This window comes from Nyctibius grandis, chromosome 2 (assembly GCF_013368605.1).
Source record: "Nyctibius grandis isolate bNycGra1 chromosome 2, bNycGra1.pri, whole genome shotgun sequence".
In the NCBI taxonomy this organism is placed as follows: domain Eukaryota; kingdom Metazoa; phylum Chordata; class Aves; order Nyctibiiformes; family Nyctibiidae; genus Nyctibius; species Nyctibius grandis.
In genome coordinates this window covers 87,463,544-87,483,008 of record NC_090659.1, presented here as the reverse complement: position 1 = coordinate 87,483,008, position 19,465 = coordinate 87,463,544, and the positions used below count along the sequence as shown (strand labels likewise).

Here is a 19,465-nt window from a genome sequence, read left to right as displayed (position 1 = left end):
GACAATTTCTCAGTCATCCATACCCAGAAGTTTTACGGCTTGTATACACTGTATATGGATTTATGTGAACTTCTTCCTTTGTAATAGCTATATGTAGTTCCAAGGGGAAAAAACAGTGTAGTAGAATGCTTAAGAGAAAAATATTCTTTCTTAATGAAATTGTGAATGAGAATTTTTAGGGATATTTTGTTCATCTTTGAGATTCAACCACTGCTGTTTTAAGTTGATACTCTTAAAAGAATATCCCCTCTACTCCTTTCATTTGTTCTTTGAAGCATGAGTTCGATCACTCATGTTTATATATGCACCAATTCACGTAATGAATTTGAAAAGAAGTAAGACAAAATCATAATGCAAAAAGGAAAAGAATGTAATGCAAAACATGCAGAGGGGAAGCATTTGGTTTCTGGACGGTAGTAGCATGCCTATATATATAGCTGAGAATGCATTACTGCTTTATAAAAAAACAACTATAATACTTCCAAATTACTGCGTATTACCCTGAATGTAATTATAGGCTGGAACAAGTGCTAGTGTGATCGTTTGTGCATGTATATGTTGTATTTCCTGTTTGTTTGATAGATAACAAACAAATAATAAAATAGAGGAGCGCTGCTGGATCTTATCCTTACTAACAAGGAGGGTCTGGTTGAAGAGGTGAAGGTTGAGGGCAGCCTTGGTTGTAGTGACCATGAGATGGTAGAGTTCAGGATCTCATGTGGCAGGAACAGAACAGCTAGCAGAATCACAGCCCTGGACTTCAGTAGGGCCAACTTTGGCCTTTTCAAGCAATTGCCAGGGGAAATTCCATGGGACAGGGTACTAGAAGGTAAGGGAGCCCAAGATAGTTGGTTAGCATTCAAGGACTCCTTCTTCCGAGCTCAAGATCAGAGCATCCCAGCAGGTAGGAAGTCAAGGAAGGGTAGCAGGAGACCTGCATGGTTAAACAGGGAACTGCTGGGCAAACTCAAGTGGAAGAAGAGAGTGTACAGATGATGGAAGGAGGGGCTGGCCACTTGGGAGGAATAGAAGTCTGTTGTCAGAGGATGTAGGGAGGCAACTAGGAAAGCTAAGGCCTCCTTGGAATTAAACCTTGCAAGAGAGGTCAAGGACAACAGAAAGGGCTTCTTCAAATACATTGCAGGTAAAGCCAACACTAGAGGCAATGTAGGCCCACTGATGAATGAGGTGGGGGCCCTGGAGACATCTCCCTTATGAGGAGAGGCTGAGGGAGCTGGGTCTCTTTAGCTTAGAGAAGAGGAGACTGAGGGGTGACCTCATGAATGTTTATAAATATGTAAAGGGCAAGTGTCATGAGAATGGAGCCAGGCTCTTCTCAGTGACATCCCTTGACAGGACAAGGGGCAATGGGTGCAAGCTGGAACACAGGAGGTTCCACATAAATATGAGGAAAAACTTCTTTACGGTGAGGGTGACTGAACACTGGAACAGGCTGCCCAGAGAGGTTGTGGAGTCTCCTTCTCTGGAGACATTCAAAACCCGCCTGGACGCGTTCCTGTGTGATATGGTCTAGGCAATCCTGCTCTGGCAGGGGGATTGGACTGGATGATCTTTCGAGGTCCCTTCCAATCCCTAACATTCTGTGATTCTGTGATCATTTCTGGTTTATTTTATTTTTATTATGTGGGTACTCCAAAGCCAGTTTTAATTGCGTATCAATATTTTTGTTATTAAGTCAGTTGTTTTGATGCCCGGAAGATTAAGTTGCCTGTTGGGTAAGTAGGGAATGGCAGTGTGGCTTGAACAACAGGATGACAGTGAATTTAGATCCACCTCTTACAAATTCACAAATTCTTTCCTCCACTGCTAGAGACACATTTCAGGCAGAAGAAACCAAGAAGTCAATGTACCTTTTGTGTGTGTGTGTGAATTGCTTAAATAAGTATGAAATAGACATAAATGTACCTTTGGTCCTTCAAATGTTTTTATTTTGTATAAGATCTTGCAAAGAGTTTGTAACAGTTGTGTCCCCTTCATGCTGCTGTGATTGGAAAGCACCTTGCTGGAGAGTTGTCAATTTTAAGGATATGGAACATGCGAGAACCGTTTATAGGAGTCTGTATGCTATTCAGAGATAAATGACAGATCAGTTCCCTCAGGTGGTCTCAAATAGAAAACCAAACGTGCTTTCTTGTCACTATCTATGGCTATATTGCACAACAGAAGGTGGGGTGAGCATTTATCTGCTCTGTAGATACTCGGAGTAAATACACTAAAAGAGCATCCCTACAATTAGTTTTCTATTTGTAGGGTGCCAACGTTTCTCTTTGTAAATGATTGGTTTATTCTGTTTTTTCAGTGTTTTAGATACTAAAATATAGGGCTGCTCAGTTAAAGATTAGGGTGCTGGAACAGTAGTCCCTTGGCATATATTAATGGAAAGTTAACGTACAAGTTTTAGTAGTAATTACACTTAGCCCTTCTTTCAACAGTGTTTATGACCATAATAAATAAGGAGGGTTTTAGCTTTGGTACAGTAATCTGCACCAGCATGTTCTATTTAAAACAACAGGCTTATTTCAAGCAATGGATCTTAGAAAATGCAGATGTTCTAGGCTGCATGGCTGTGCTTTATTTTTTTTTGACACATGTAAATACACTAAAAACCTAATGTGTAAAGCTTAATTAGTTTTTATTCCACTTCCTATTTTCACATGCTGCACCTTTTAGCCATCCAGTCCATCCTTTTGTCACACATCACCATGATTGATATACTTGTCCAGGCAATGTTAGGTGAGGAAAGTGCTTTTGTGGAGACTTGTTCCTTCGATTGTATGAAGTCTTTAGTTTAATGTTGTCAGTGGCCATGTTGCACAGCTGCTGAATAATGTCATGCAGCTGTTTACCTCCCTTACAAAAGAAGTAATCAGAAATTTAAGATAAAAAGCATTTAATGGAAATACGATGAGAGCTTTTACTGTAGGTTTAGTTGCAAAAATCATCCCAGCCTTTTATGAAGGATTTGTGCATGTAGAAACATGCACACAAACTAAAAACACTTTTAAGTGCCAGATGGAGAGTGAAGAAAGAAGTTCAGCTGTATTAAACGTCAGTTATGTCCAATAATTAAGCATTACTTAGTAATTTCTTTTCATCTATTAAAAGCTTTTTAATAATCTTTGAAAATGAAAATGTGCGTAAAACAAATACAATTTAAAAAGCAAATGGTTTCTTTTATTAATTCTTTTAGTCATATTTTTTTCATCATATGCAGTTAGAGGGATGGTTTTTTTATAGTCTATAAACAGTTGGTGTTATAGAAGAAATACCCTTCTTCCTATTTTATGATGATTTTTTCTTTGAAACAGGATATTTTAGGTTAATATTCTCTTGTTTTCTCTGTTAATTTCAGACAGATTTAAGAACGATTGGCAAGAAATTCCTCCCCAGTGACATCAATGGTGGAAAGGTGGAAAAGGTAGACAGTGTTTTTACTGCACTTTTTCTGTATTTTATGGTTTCTGTGTGATGACAGTCTTCTATGCTGCATTAGTCTGGTTTTGTCATTATTTCACATACAAAAGAAGCCAATATTTTAGTATATTATAGGATAATTATATGAACATATTAGTTTGCCCACTAGGCTTCATAAAGACAGGACTCTCTTTTTCTTTTTTATTTCTCAACTTTGAAATGCTTAAATAAATGTGAAGAATCCTAGCAACTTAATTTATCACTCAGAAGTCATTTAACCTGTTTGATCTTGACGTGGTATCAGAAATTCATTTTTTTCCCTCCTTTATTCTTGCGAGGGCAACAAAGCAGGTTAGGAATAAAGCAAAGCAGCTTTATGATTATGGTACATAGTGGTACATGTTGATACTGTATTTCTTGACTTCCTGATATATATGATTATAGCTATACACTTTATGTAATTTTCCTATGACTGTGTATCCTGTAGGTTATGTGGATAAACCATGTTAGATGGTAGAACACTTTATATGCTACAGAATAGTATTATGCTTGAAACTTGGATGTGCTAGATTTTTAATGTATGTTGTGTGCTTGGATAAAAATTAAATTTGGCCCCTTCAGTACACCCTTCCCGTTATCTTCCTTACATGCAGTTAAGAGAGTGGATAGATGAAGGAATTTTATTTTAAACCTAGTAGTAGTTCTCAATTCAAATGGTTGTCCCTAACTTCCAAATATTGACTGTCTGTATCACTGATGTGAAAGTTCTGGGGAAACATTTCGTTACTGTTGAAATTCAAATAGTGATAAAGCAAGGTAGGTTTGTTTTAAGAAAGCAAGATTGATGAGAGAGACTGTTAAGAGGTGTTGGGATTTGTGTTTTCTGCTGATGCTATTGTCTAAATGGAGTGGTGACTGCTGTAAACACTGGCTTCTACAAGAACAGCAGCAGGAACATTATTGTGAGATATGAAAAGCCCACTTGGGAGATAGTGTATTGCAGGATCATAGTTTTCAGCTAGGCAGCAGTCTGTGTGTGCAACATGTTACTTATTAAACTAACTTCGTGGGAAAAGTTTTATTAACTTTATTTCTTATTATGAGGAGCAATGTTTTTTGCAGGTGTCACTTAAAAAAAAAAAAAAAACACAACAAGGTGATATTTTGTGAAACTGATTGTTTGCCTGTTTAGGTTTCTGGATAACATGCTGTCAGAAGAATTTGATGTAGCTCTTTCTTATATCTATGATTTTAATATTTTTCTTTCTCTTCAGTATCCTGTTTTTGAAATACAGAAAACAAGCACAATAATTGCTTTTTATGGCATCTGTTTTTGCACTGTTTTTCATTTTTCAGTTGCTTAATTGGAGTACTAGTGAATTTTGCATTTCAGATCATGTAATACTTACAAGGTCCAAATGTATTTGGTTAAAGGTAATTCTCCAGAGTATTAAGGCTGTATGTGTGGTAATGCTTGCCTTACTTAGTTTTGCTGTTGAAACATGATTTCAGTCCAGAGTGACTTACTGTTTTTTTCAGACTTTTGTTGCATTATGGTAGGATTTCTTTAGAGGTAGTTGTTCAGTTTTCATTCATCACTTGAGAAAATACCTAGTAAGTTGTTCATTTCCTTTAGAGAGAATGTTTTCTAAATTTCTGTTGTCATTATGTAGTTCAAGTGGTCAATTAAAGGTAAAAGTGTCATTAATTTCCTCAAAACTTTGATGGATGTTGTATATGAGAATCTACTTACATGCTTTAAAATGTTTACTTTTAGTTTAGCTGCTCAAGTCACCACTTGGGTTTTTCATATTTCTCAGATGAAACTAGAAAAGGTGCAATCATGCCATTTGTTTCCACAAAATCAAAACCTCTGCACAGAAACAAGGGATGTGTGGTTGAAAACTGTGGTGGTTAGTGCTTTGAAATACCTGTGAGATAACAGCTACCCTTTCATGGGGAAAACCTTCTGCACCTGTACACATACAAATACACCTATATTTTGTAAAACTGAACATCTCAGAAAATGAACAGGTGGAAAAGGTAAGAAAAATCTAGTTTAATTTTCAAGGATCCATATTAAACTTGCTCCTCTCCCCTCAGTGTATGTTCTACGTTGTGTTACTGTGTGTCCTTTTGAGAGTTCTCATTTTTGTTACTGGCAGTACAAACTAGTATACATGTAGGATCCTAAATAAAAAAAAAAAAAAAGGAACTGTTACTGAATGGAGCTTGATAAATTTCCGCATGGGATTGTCTTACAGTTGATGGAGACGGAGGACTGGATAACAGTATTGAAGGCTGCAGGAATCCAGTCCAATCCAAACTTGCTTTTTGAAAGTTTCTTTGATTTAAAGTATTTCTGTTTCCCAGATTGTCAAACAGTTGAGAGAGATCAGTGCTTACAGACTCCTTCAATTTTTAATGGTTAAATAGTGAAAATACAGAGGAAAAGGGTATTTTTTTTCTCTTGGGTAATGACTCCTGACAACAGCAGCAGGAATTTTGAGAAACTATGGCCCCTAATGGGCTTTGTTAAAGGCAAATGTTTGTTTAACAAACTGTGTTTGTTAAATCCTAGGAACTTACATACTTCTGTCAGTACTGGTAAGGAGCCAGGACGTTTTACATGTGAACTTCTAGTAAAACTTAGTTTGGTCTTACTTTAATCAACTGTCTTTATTTGGATCATAGATCTTAGAAAATTATTCTAAAACCAAACCAAAACAAACACCTGCAAACCATTTGCTGGAGGAAGATAATCCTTCAGGTTTTAAAAAGAAGTAATGATTGCACAGAAAAATTCTGTTTGAAAATGATTTCTGTATATAGTTTTTAGCCCAGACTATTAAGATAGTGTAATGAATCTTCGCTTTCTTAACTGTAGTGTTTCCTTTTTTTTTTTTTGAGTAACATAAAGCAAATCTGACTACCTAATAAGCACTGCTATTTAGCTTGCAATGTATACAAGTATTTAATGTTACAGAACTATGTGTTTATAAAGGAGAGTGTTTTATGCAAGTAAAGGATATGGTTGGGACAGGAGTGACTTCTTAATGTAATCTCTCAGTAGAAAGTAGTCCTTTGTGGTTCAGAAATGCTTAAGGAAACAATAGAAATTATATGCTACTATTGTTCCTCTCATCCAAGACTAGGATCAGTATTATTTATCTGTATCTTGGGAACATACGATGTATTTCCATCTTGCATATAAAATAGCTTTATTTTGTAGTATTAGTGTAATAGGTAAATATTTGCATAAAAGCTGGCACAGAGTCCTTGTGTGAAACAACATGGGTATTTGACCGTTGCAGGTGATTATCAGCTTTAGTCATTAACACACAGAAATGTTTTATTTGCTAATTTATATCTGTTTTATGTGACTTTTTAAAAAAAAATTACCAGCATTAACCACAAGATGGCCACATTTGCATAGGATTTTAAAAAGCTGAACCTCCCTCTCGATGACTATATACAATAAATATAAACTACCCAGTAGTTTTCCCATACATTAATGTAAAACCTACAGTATGAATATTGTAATGCCATTATATAGTGTAAGATACTATTATTATATTTTTCACCTTGAAAAAGTAAGCAGACCATTAATTATGGGATTAATGATGGGTAAAGCTAGTCTTCATTCCTTAACTCATTTTGCATGTGTTCTGTACTCTTAACTTATTTGCATCCTTTAGTTACTGAAAGCTGTTTATACTGCTGAGGCACATAAAATGCAATTTCTTTATTTTTCTACTTGTTTCCTTCTTTTAGTTTTTTTTTAATTAAAGTCATCTGAACCATTTTTCGTAGCATTCCAGCCTTAATATGTGTGCAGTTGCTTGTCCAGTTTGTAAATACTTCTGGAGAGAGCAGTGTACAATTATACTATTTGGAACTTAAGAATTAAGGCATTACCAAAATAATAATATGGGATTGTATACAAGAAAACAGTTACAGGATCACAGAGAGGTTGAGGCTTGAAGGGACCTGATGAGGTCATGTGGTCCAATGCCCCTGCTCAAGTAGGGCCACCTAGACCTTGGTACCCAGGACCATGTCCAGACAGCTTTTCATTGTCTTCTAAGATGGAGACTTTAAAATCTCCCTGGGCAGCCTGTTCCAGTGCTTGATCATCCTCACAGTAAAAAAGCGTTTCCTGATGTTCAGATGGAGCCTCCTGTGTTTCACTTTGTGCCCATTGTCATTCTCTCGGCTGAACAGTTCCAGTTTTCTCAGCCTTTCCTCATAGGAGAGATGTTGCAGTCCCATAATCACCTTTGTGGCCCTTCATGTCCAACCTTGGTGTCCATTCTGTAATAAGTTTGGTCCTTCCCAGGAGATCCATGGAAAGGTTAGACTTGATGGGCCATTGAGTTACATTTCGGTGGCCCATCAGCCAGTGTTTTAAGACTTCTGGAGTTCACTACTGTCTCCATTATGGGCTGGTTTTAGGGTTTCTGTATCTGTGTATTTAATTCATTAGTTTTTCCTGCTCTCCTCTGTCTCGTATGCTGAATAGCCATTAACTAGATATCTTTACAAAACATGTATCCTTTCATTCCAGGCATTATTACAGTTTTGTCAAACTGCAGTCCCTTTTTTCAAAGAGTAGAAGTTATGGAAGTGTTGAAAGAAAGAACTTGCTTTAATCACAAGCCAAACATATTGTCCATGTTTAGAAATAATTAAGTTGATCTAGCTGATGTTTTAAAATATTCTCTCTTTCTTCCCCTTCCGGGGCAGGGGGTGATGGGGGACAGGACAACCCTAGATGATGTAAACATTGTCTGATGTATTCAACATTACCGTACTAAGTGTTCAAAGTGTTAGTAAGGGAACTGAAAGTTGTGGTTTTATAACGGAAAGCGATTTGCAACCTTAATAGTGGGGTTATAACCAGTTCTACTACTTAGGATACTTGATAATTTACTATAAATTTTTGTGGGATAAACAATTGTCTCACCTTTTTGTATATGACATTCAGCACCTGAGTGCTGAAGAGGTTTCAGATTGATTAAACGTATAAGGGTACCTGTTAACCATAACTGATTTGATTTTGATGTATTTATTAAAATATTTTTTCCTGTCTTGGTTCTTACAGTGACACTTTAAAACAATCCACATAAGGAGTACTGGCATAGGTCTTCTGGATTCACCTGGAATCCTGTGATGGTTGTCCTTGTTCTGCAGGAAGACTGACGCTTTTCTCCTGTCACTATGTGCTTGGTTTATGTGATGAGAGGGGAAATGAGCTGAACTGGGACTGGGAGATGTGGATGCTCTAAGGTCCTGATTAAGTCCATGAAAATCATTGTGATGTTAATTTGGTGTACATTTGAGAAAACTACACACTTCCATTCCTCTTTGTACCTGTTTTTTGAAGTGACATGTAATTTTCTTTGTGAAGGACACTTGTCCAAGCTCAACAAATGTGTAGCTCTGCTTTATTATAGTGTATACTTGGCACTGTAGACACAAAACCCTGAACATATTGGCATATATATTCATAGTTAGCCTAGCCCTCATTTCTTTGCACTCCAGATTTTTTAAGGGATCTACTAAACAATTGTTTTAAACCAAAAGCAAGTACCTAGAACTAGAATTTGCTCAAAATTTGTGAAAGAAATTGCCATTGTGGTAAAGCTACTGTTCAGCTGAGTGACAAACATAGGTGTGGTTAATTAGAAATGCTTCTCAGTTTCCTAGTGTTTCTTCATCTTTGCTTTAAAAACCTTGTATAACGTTAAAAACTGTTAGCGTTAATTTATGACAAGCATAGACTTTTATTGAAGCAACCCATGAATGTGGCACTGTGATTCATTCACTACTATAGAAAGAATCTTTCTATACAAAAAATCTAGAAGGGTGTTTTTTTTTTGTGACTGCTTTGCTGTATGTATGAAACTATACTATATACATAGATGTAGTATAGTTTCATACTATGCATTAGATAATCCAGTTTTGCTTCTGCTGAAATAAAAGAAAAATTCCATTCATATTAGAAACAGAATTGGTCTTTTAATTGTTGTTGAAAGAAATAAGGTTCAGTCAGCATTTACTAAAAATACCGTTGTTCTTCTTTATGCTCTTTTCTTCAAACATTCAGTATTGAAGAAAAAAGATAAAGCTTCAAGTTTCACAGAATCACAGAATGTTAGGGATTGGAAGGGGCCTCGAAAGATCATCTAGTCCAATCCCCCCGCTGGAGCAGGATTACCTAGATCATGTCACATAGGAATGCGTCCAGGTGGGTTTTGAATGTCTCCAGAGAAGGAGACTCCACAACCTCTCTGGGCAGCCTGTTCCAGTGTTCAGTTACCCTCACCGTAAAGAAGTTTTTCCTCATATTTATGTAGAACCTCCTGTGTTCCAGCTTGCATCCGTTGCCCCTTGTCCTGTCAATGGATGTCACTGAGAAGAGCCTGGCTCCATCCTCATGACACTTGCCCTTTACATATTTATAAACATTAATGAGGTCCCCCCTCAGTCTCCTCTTCTCCAAGCTAAAGAGACCCAGCTCCCTCAGCCTCTCCTCATAAGGGAGAGGTTCCACCACCTTAATCATCTTCGTGGCTCTGCGCTGGACTCTCTCTAGCAGTTCCCTGTCCTTCTTGAACTGAGGGGCCCAGAACTGGACACAATATTCCAGATGTGGCCTCCCCAGGGCAGAGTAGAGGGGGAGGAGAACCTCTCTTGACCTGCTAACCACACCCCTTCTAATCCACCCCAGGATGCCATTGGCCTTCTTGGCCACAAGGGCACACTGCTGGCTCATGGTCATCCTGTTGTCCACTAGGACCCCCAGGTCCCTTTCCCGTACACTGCTCTCCTACAGGTCTGTCCCCAACTTGTACTCATACCTGGGGTTGTTCTTGCCCAGATGCAGGACACTACACTTGCCCTTGTTATATTTCATTAAATTTCTCCTCACCCAACTCTCCAGCCTGTCTCAGTCTCTCTGAATGGCAGCACAGCCTTCTGGTGTGTCAGCCACTCCTCCCAGTTTTGTGTCATCAGCGAACTTGCTGACAGTGCACTCTATTCCCTCATCCAAGTCATTAATGAATATATTAAATATATTGAATAGTACTGGTCCCAGTACCGACCCTTGAGGGACTCCACTAGATACAGGCCTCCAACTGGACTCTGTCCCATTGACCACCACTCTCTGGCTTCTTTCCTTCAGCCAGTTCACAATCCACCTCACTACCTGATCATCCAGACCACACTTCCTCAGTTTAGCTGCGAGGATGCTGTGGGAGACTGTGTCAAATGCCTTACTGAAATCGAGATAGACCACATCCATAGCTTTACCATCATCTATCCACCGGGTTATGTCCCCCTAAAAGGCTATCAAGTTGGTTAAGCATGACTTCCCCTTCGTGAAGCCATGTTGACTGCCCCTAATGATCCTCCTATCCTTGATGTGCCTAGAGACAGCACCAAGGACAAGTTGTTCCATTACCTTTCCAGGGATGGAGGTGAGGCTGACCGGTCTATAGTTACCCGGGTCCTCCTTCTTGCCCTTTTTGAAGACTGGAGTGACATTCGCTTTCCTCCAGTCCTCAGGCACCTCTCCCGTTGCCCACGACTTAGCAAAGATGATGGAGAGTGGCCTAGCAATGACTTCCGCCAGCTCCCTCAGCACCCGCGGGTGCATCCCATCAGGACCCATGGATTTATGGATGTCCAGGTTGCTTAATTGGTCCCTGACCCAGCCCTCATCAACCAAGACAGACTCCTCCTCTATCCTGACTTCCTCTGGTGCCTCAGGGGTCCGGGGCTCCTCAGGACAGCCTCCAGCAGTATAGACAGAGGCAAAGAAGGCATTCAGTAACTCCGCCTTCTTTTTATCCTCTGTCTCCAGGACCCCCACCTCATTCATCAGTGGGCCTACATTGCCTCTAGTGTTGGCTTTACCTGCAATGTATTTGAAGAAGCCCTTTCTGTTGTCCTTGACCTCTCTTGCAAGGTTTAATTCCAAGGAGGCCTTAGCTTTCCGAGTTGCCTCCCTACATCCTCTGACAACAGACTTGTATTCCTCCCAAGTGGCCAGCCCCTCCTTCCATGATCTGTACACTCTCTTCTTCCACTTGAGTTTGCCCAGCAGTTCCCTGTTTAACCATGCAGGTCTCCTGGTACCCTTCCTTGACTTCCTACCTGTTGGGATGCTCTGATCTTGAGCTCGGAAGAAGCAGTGCTTGAATGCTGACCAACTATCTTGGGCCCCCTCACCTTTTAGTACCCTGTCCCATGGAATTTCCCCTGGCAATTGCTTGAAAAGGCCAAAGTTGGCCCTCCTGAAGTCCAGGGTTGTGATTCTGCTAGCTATTCTGTTGCTGCCACATGAGATCCTGAACTCCACCATTTCATGGTCACTACAACCAAGGCTGCCCTCAACCTTCACCTCTTCAGCCAGACCCTCCTTGTTAGTGAGAACAAGATCCAGCAGCGCTCCTTTCCTAGTTGGCTCATCCACCATTTGCATCAGAAAGTTATCATCAGTGCACTGGAGGAACCTCCTGGACTGTGGATGGCTGGCTGAGTAGGCCTCCCAGCAAATATCAGGGTAGTTGAAATCCCCCACAACAACCAGGCCCTGTAATTGTGAGACTGCTCTCAGCTGCCTGTAGAAGGCCTCATCAACCTCCTCATCCTGGTCTGGTGGCCTGTAATAGACACCCACAACAGTATCACCCCTGCCAGCCTTCCCCTTAATTCGCACCCACAAACTCTCAACTCGCTCCTGATCTGCCTCTGGATAGAACTCAATACATTCTAGCTGCTCACTCACATAAAGAGCAACTCCACCACCTCTCCTTAGTGGCCTGTCTTTCCTGAACAGGACATAGTCATCCATGACCACATTCCAGTAGATTCCAAATAAACAACTTATTCAGCTTTTGAGAAATCCTCCATCTCAAATATTGTGTTTTCCATGGTTTGATTTGAAGTCATAAACAATGCAGGTGTCTTCAAATTTTAAATTTATTTGAAAGTGTCAAGAATAGGAAAATTACATAGAAATTTTAGATCATTACTGGCTTTTGTCTCAAGATCACAAAACCATTTAAGAAGTTAACTCTGTAGGGTGCTGCTTTTGCTACTTTTAGTGACTATTTTATTCCTCTTCTTAGTGGAATTTCGTGGTTTGTTGATATTCCAAAGTATTTTCCTTCCTCTTTTGTTCTCATCCTAAAGTTCCTATTTCCTCATATTCTAATTTGTCTAGTTTCACTGCTTCTATTGTTTTATTTACTCTTTTCTTTATATATATTTTTCTCCTGGTTATCTGCTCTCATTTTGTGTTCTTCTGGGCTACGTGTTCTGTTTTTCAAAGGGAAGAAGCTGATGAGGTGCATTTTTTCATCTTTTCTGCTCTCTGTTAGGTGCTAGAGATCAGTTGAGTGGCAACAGATTATTCATTTTTATTTGTGAGAGGGATCAGAATGACTGTGTACTCAGCTATAACCGAAATGTGCTGAAGTGGTTTGGTTGGTTGGTTTTGATTTGGGTTTTTTTTGGTTGTTGGTTGTTTTTTGTTTTGTTTTGGTTCGGTTTGGGTTTTTTTGTGTGTGTGTAACACAAACTGTGATGTGTATAGGAAGATATGCTGCTTTTTTAGGTAACCAACAGATGGTGATGTCCTCTGAGGTTGTTACATTCTGATTGTACCTCTGTTTGAAAACACTGTGTTTCCATTTAGTGTTTGCAAAGTGGTTGTACATGAGGTGTACTCTTGATACAACCAGATAATCTCCATAGCTGGTTGTTTCTTGCTTTAGAACACTTTGTAGTGTAGTTCTGGACCCTGCAGTACAGCATGTGAAATCGTATCTGGACTCCATAGGATGTTGGAAGTGACAATATTTGTGGTTTTGTTTGTTTATTTGCCTCCCTAAGTCTTTTCATTCACTTTTCCGTAATTGGTATTGCAGACATGTATGAAGCATCGTAACTATTTCTCTGAAAAAGTCATTTTTGTCATGCTTTATAACGTACAGTACATGGGTGATAGAAGTCGAACATGACTGCCTGATCAAATTACACTTTCCTTTGCCTGAGGGCATCTGTTAGTGTGTGTAGATATTACATTGTGTTTACTTCATGGTGTTAACAGTTTTGTCTTTTCTGTTTTGCATATGTAGCTGGAAGGGCCGTGTGTTTTGCAAATCCAGAAAGTACGCAATGTTGCTGCACCAAAGGATAATGAAGAATCTCAGGCTGCTCCCAGAATGTTACGTTTACAGATGACTGATGGACACACAAGCTGCACAGCTATAGAATACAGTAGCATGTCAAAAATAAGGTGAACAACTTTCTTTTCTAAGTTTTGTTTTAATACTTAAATATCCTCAAAACAATGGAAATGTCCTTAGTTATATATGGAAAAATTGTTACACAAACCAGGTTTCCTTCTCAGATTTTGTATATAAAGGAGAACCTTAAATTCAGCATGCAGAGCTGCATATGAATGTGTTTTACAATACCATTTATGCTGAAGTACTTAATGGAAGAAGTGGATTTTTGCAGCCATCTGCTGCGTTAGAATTGACATGGCACACAGCATTTTGGGCGTGTGCAAACTTGAGCCAAATTCCCAACTTTTAGTAGTAGCAGATCCTTTGTCTGGCTTTGGTAGCAGGAATATCACAGGCCTGACACACCTAATTTAATGCAACTAGTGCTGCTTTACCATGGGCAAGGCTTTAACTTGGATTGAACTAGTAAATATTTCTTCAGTTAAAAGAGAAGGATGAGAGCGCTAATTACTGTTGAATATGGGGGGTTTTTGTGTGTTTGGTTATGAAGATGCTGAAAATTACCTCTAGTGTTTAGTCGCTGGAGTCATGGTGTGCTTTGTTCTTCACTCTAGTTCAGGTTACCTTGATTTAAAGAAAAAAATCTCCCTCTCTCTTTCTCTGCTATCTGCAACAATTAGATATAGACATATACTTCATTTTTAAATGTTATCTTTTACTATTAAACTGCTCCTTCTGAGCAGGAGCTAGCTTGCAGTTTCGAGTGCTGCTGTCTTAAAAGGTAGAACACTTAATGGTATTTTAATTCTAGCTTGAGCCAGCAAAACTTGGAATATTATATTCCAATGTGAATATAAAGAGAGTAGAAAAGAAAGGCAAAGAGGCTTCTGTGTAAGTAGATTCTAGATCACAAAATACTTGAAGAAGAGCACCCAGTAAAAGACATGATTTGAAAGTTTTTAGATAGAATCCCCAAAATATCAAAGAATTTATCATTCTGTAGTAATATTGTGAGCTCTTATTTTCAAGTAATGTTGTATGAAAATTTAATTTAGGTTGTATGTAGTTGTTTCAGGTTTGAACTTGGACTATTAACCTGGCATAATATGCTGTTTCAGTACACAGTGTTTCTTTAAATAAATAAATAAATAAAAATCATAGTTTTCTTTTAAATTGGAAGTTCTTCATGACTAGGGTTTCCATTTACCCATCCCCTCCTTTGCATAATTTTCATTTTTTGCCATATTTCTTTCTTGTCTATTTTTTCTGATCTCATTTTCTTTGCTTTTATCAGAACAGTACCGCAAATCCATTAATATTGCTAAGGTTAATGCCACTAGTGCTGAAATTGGCTGAGTCCACTGTGAATGTTTCTTACTGCATGGTATGGTCCTGTGATTGCGACAAAAGCTTTAGCATATTTTAAAGAGGTTATTGTTGCTCAGTTGAAAGGTTATAGCTGACTGTGTCCTGTGTCTCACAAGAAAAATTATAATTTCCAGATTGTGCTTCTTGTCATATCTTTCAATTATGGTTTGGTGATGGATGATTCTTTTATGCATCTGCTGTTGTTTTTCATAGGGTAGATTCACATGAAAAGAAGGTAAGGTACCTCCTTGTGGGAGCTGACCACAGAAAGCATCCGTATGTTTTTAAATGATAGAGTAATGAGAGAAAAAGCACTACAAGATGCATGTTTTTATATTTATTCTTGTGCAGTCCTGGCTGTTAGTAATGTATAGAAAGCTTATTTTCTAACTGCTCTTTGTTTTTCCCTAAGTTAAATGTCTAAAACAAATGAGATGATTAACCATCTGGAGATCCTCTGTTTATTAACTATAAATGTGTCCTAGGATAAGGAACTTAGACAACTGACTTTGAAGCATCTTCTGTTAGTGTAAACAAATCACACCCTTAGTTTGGTATTGTTAAATTGGATTTTAACGAAACAGACAATTTGCAAACATTCATCTCTGTTAGAATCTAATTTGCAATATGGCATTTTTGTGTAATGATTGGGAAGTGTTCCAATAAAACTATTGAAAAGTACTGTGCATACTGAAGGAATTATTGCAAAGGTTTTTGAAGCTAATTTTTTATTATGAAATATGACAGTGGTAGAAGTACAATAAGAGTAGAATTTTATATGGTTTTGGTGGCAGAATATTAATAAACATATTTTAAATATTTGACTTTGTTTCTACTTCTAGCCTGAACACTCCACCTGGAACAAAAATTAAGCTTTCAGGAATTGTTGAAGTGAGAAATGGATTCTTGCTGTTGGATGACAGTAACACAGCAGTTCTTGGAGGTGAAGTGGAGCATCTTATAGAAAAGTGGGAATTACAAAGGGTGAGGTAACACCACTGGAAATGCTTGTCTTACAGACTGCATATTACATTTAATGACATCACACTTAATGTGTTGACCATGAATTTTCCTATGATAAGCTTTTAGAACCTCACTGTCCCAATATTTTTAGGGATGCAGCCAAATATATGTAAATAGGTCTTATGTATAATCACAGAATCAATCAGGTTGGAAGAGACCTCTGGGATCATCAAGTCCAACCATTGCCCTGACACCACCATGTCAACTAGACCATGGCACTAAGTGCCATGTCCAGTCTTTTCTTAAACACATCCAGAGATGGTGACTCCACCACCTCCCTGGGCAGCCCATTCCAATGTCTAACGACCCTTTCTGTGAAGAAATGCTTCCTAATGTCCAACCTGAACCTCCCCTGGCGAAGCTTGAGGCTATGTCCTCTTGTCCTATTGCTAGTTGCCTGGGAGAAGAGGCCAACTCCCACTTCACTACAACCTCCCTTCAGGTAGTTGTAGACTGCAATAAGGTCACCTCTGAGCCTCCTCTTCTCCAGGCTAAACAACCCTAGCTCCCTCAGCCGTTCCTCACAGGTCAAACCCTCCAGACCCTTCACCAGCTTGGTCGCCCTCCTCTGGACTCGCTCCAACACCTCAACATCTTTCTTGAAGTGCGGGGCCCAGAACTGGACACAGTATTCAAGGTGCTGCCTCACCAGTGCCGAGTACAGACGGAATAATGTTGCAAATGAAGAAATTATAAGTGATCTTTGGGAATGGGAACTGATTCCTTTCATAGTCTGCAAGGATTGAAAACATTAATCAAACGTATTAAATCTATTTTAGTGCAGTCATGGGTGGTTGCTTTCCTAAACAGTGTGTTTGGTACCAAAATATTATAGCATGATGCCTTTTACTGTCTGCAGACTATACTTTTGAGACAAGAAAAATATCGCAAGTGTACAGAAAGCATTGAAGTTGGTAACCTTAAGTATGAATTATATATTGCAGATTCCATCAGTGCTTTAGGTAAATTTGCAGTTAGAAAGACAAATTGGAGGTTTTAAAATCTTTCAAACCAAAAACGCTTGTAAGCCCTTTTACTCCATTTTAGCCCAGTTCCTGTCCCAATAGAACTAAAGATGCTGCAGAAAGACTTTTTCATACATTTCCTCACAAATCAGTGGAAGTTCCTAAGGCAGGAAGTTGTGACCCTGCTACAAACAGTCCCAAATACTTACCGTATCAACTGTCACTACTACTACACACACACATCTCTCTATTTTCACGCCCATGTCTCTGAAACAGAGTAGCTGCTAATGAACACAGTGGACATTTCTGTGTAAATTACTTCTTTTATTGTTGCTGATGCTAAGTTTGGCACAGCTGTTTTTGTTACAGCTGGCCTTCTTCAGTGTTGGTTTGCGTTTCATAGATTTGAGTTACACAGTGTCCACTCTAGTAGATTGTTTGGCTTCCTTTTTGTGCTTTTATAGTTGAAAATAGTTTTTTAAAAACATTCCTGGTTTTAAATTAAGCTGCCTGCTTGTTTAAAGAGAAGGTTCTGAGGCCAACAGCAGAAACATTCCATTTTATTGTTTTTATTCATATTTAGTATAAAGTCATGTGAGTTCTCTCTACAGTTAAAAAACAGTAAGTCTTAAAATTTGATGGGTCAGAAGAGACACGCATAGAAGTAACGCCATCTAATTGCTAAGAGAAGGGTCAATAGAATCCGTTAGCTGTATTGGTGATATTTTGGACAGTCTGTTTTCATGTTTCTTCTATCTGGGCTTCAACAAATAAATGTTGCTTTATAAAAATTAGTTTGTTTTTGAGGTCAATGTCAAGAAATTAATCAGAACATGTTCTTTTTACAAGAAAGCAAACCATTTAATAACCATTGGCTTGCTGTTGACTACAAAAACTTTCAGCACTTGTTAGCACGTTGTGTTGATTTTATGCGATATGTTTAAAAGAGAGGTAACTAAGTTTTCACTGATTTACTCTAGTAAGATAAAGTATAGAAAGTTAACTAGTGCTGTCTTCTCAGTTCTCTGGTTCCATCTTGCAGTTTGCCAGAGTATTATTTTCTTTTTCTCGTTGACCAGCGCACAGCACATGATCAGCACATTTATGCCCAGCGTGAATGCGGCAGTGTCAGAAAAGCTGTGGGTGACAAGAAATCGTTTTGGACAGGTGAACTACGACCATTGGAAATCGTAGTTCCAGTTCTATATCCAGACTGACAGCTAGACAGATAGGTCTCAAACAAGTCTATAGAAGCCAGATGCTACTTTGATAGCAGTTTCCTCATGATTTCGATGTTTCTGTCCTGTTCAGAAAGCTTTACAGAAGAGAACGGTTGACAAATAAGCCAGATTGTCAACTCAAGATATTTGAATGAGTGCATTGCCACTTCTGGTCTAATCTTGCCACTGAAGCTTAAATGAAATGCTGAACTCTGTTTGCATGAAAAGACAGAAAACTTGTATTTGTGTGACTATTTCAAATTACTTGTTTTGAAGCCAGGTTTTTTTTCTCTCCGCTACAATGTCTGAGAAGTGTTAATTGGGCTTCTTGTGTAGATGATGAAATAAGTTTCTTTTATACTTATTAAAAAAGTTAGCGCTATTAAGTCAAATAATATTACAAACCTTTAGAATTAAAGTTGTTTGTCCAGTCTTAAATTAATGCCCTTGCACCTGCCTGTCACCTTCTAGTTGCATAATTGCATTACCGTTTTGTTGCATTGAGAACGATGTTTGAAACTGCTGTCAGGAGGAATCAACTTCTAGTAATGAAAGACTCGCACTACAAATATACTGTATGTGGAATGAATTTAGTATTATCATACTGTGTGTGGGATAAAAGTTGTATTCCTTGTAGCGTTCAATTTTATCATAAGGTAATTGTTGCCTAGAAATTTCAATTTTTTTGAAGTGTCACTGTTTAAATGACAGCAAATAAATAATTAAGGAGTAAATGAGAATGTTAGTGTGTGATTATTTTTCTAGACTATTTGGAAATATAACTTAATGTGTCATGGACTTCTTTAGATGAGGATACAGTTCCAAATAATTCTTACTTCATAGTGTTCCTAGTGTTCTGGTGGTGACTGGTGTTTCAGTTGGTGAGGATCAGTATCTGCGAGATATTGCTGGTACCCTTATTAGGAAGGAGGAGTACTTTATATTGCTGTTAATCAAAATGTCAGACGATATGTAAGTGAAGGCTGAAGTAAATTTTGCTGAGATGATTGGTGAGACTGTTTCGTAGGCTGTTACAGTTTTAAAACGTAGAATGTGTCTCATTATGGATTATCTAGAAGTAAAGTTCTCTAGTATACTTAATGGTTCTTCCATTTTGGTGAAGGTTAGGCTAAATATTGAGGTTTCCTGATGGGAGAAGTGAGTAGTTTTATGTGTACTTCAGAATTCA

The 19,465-nt window shown here is 38.4% G+C and overlaps 1 protein-coding gene across 1 annotated transcript in view; it reads left to right on the top strand.

The window, feature by feature from the left end:
• Positions 1 to 19,465, top strand: part of TDRD3 (tudor domain containing 3) — a 110,635-nt gene that overhangs the window by 43,276 nt on the left and 47,894 nt on the right. The window contains exons 3-5 of the mRNA XM_068424692.1: positions 3,374 to 3,439; positions 13,587 to 13,747; positions 15,911 to 16,052. Coding sequence (XP_068280793.1) covers positions 3,374 to 3,439; positions 13,587 to 13,747; positions 15,911 to 16,052 — 369 coding nt within the window. The remainder of the gene's footprint in view (positions 1 to 3,373; positions 3,440 to 13,586; positions 13,748 to 15,910; positions 16,053 to 19,465) is intronic.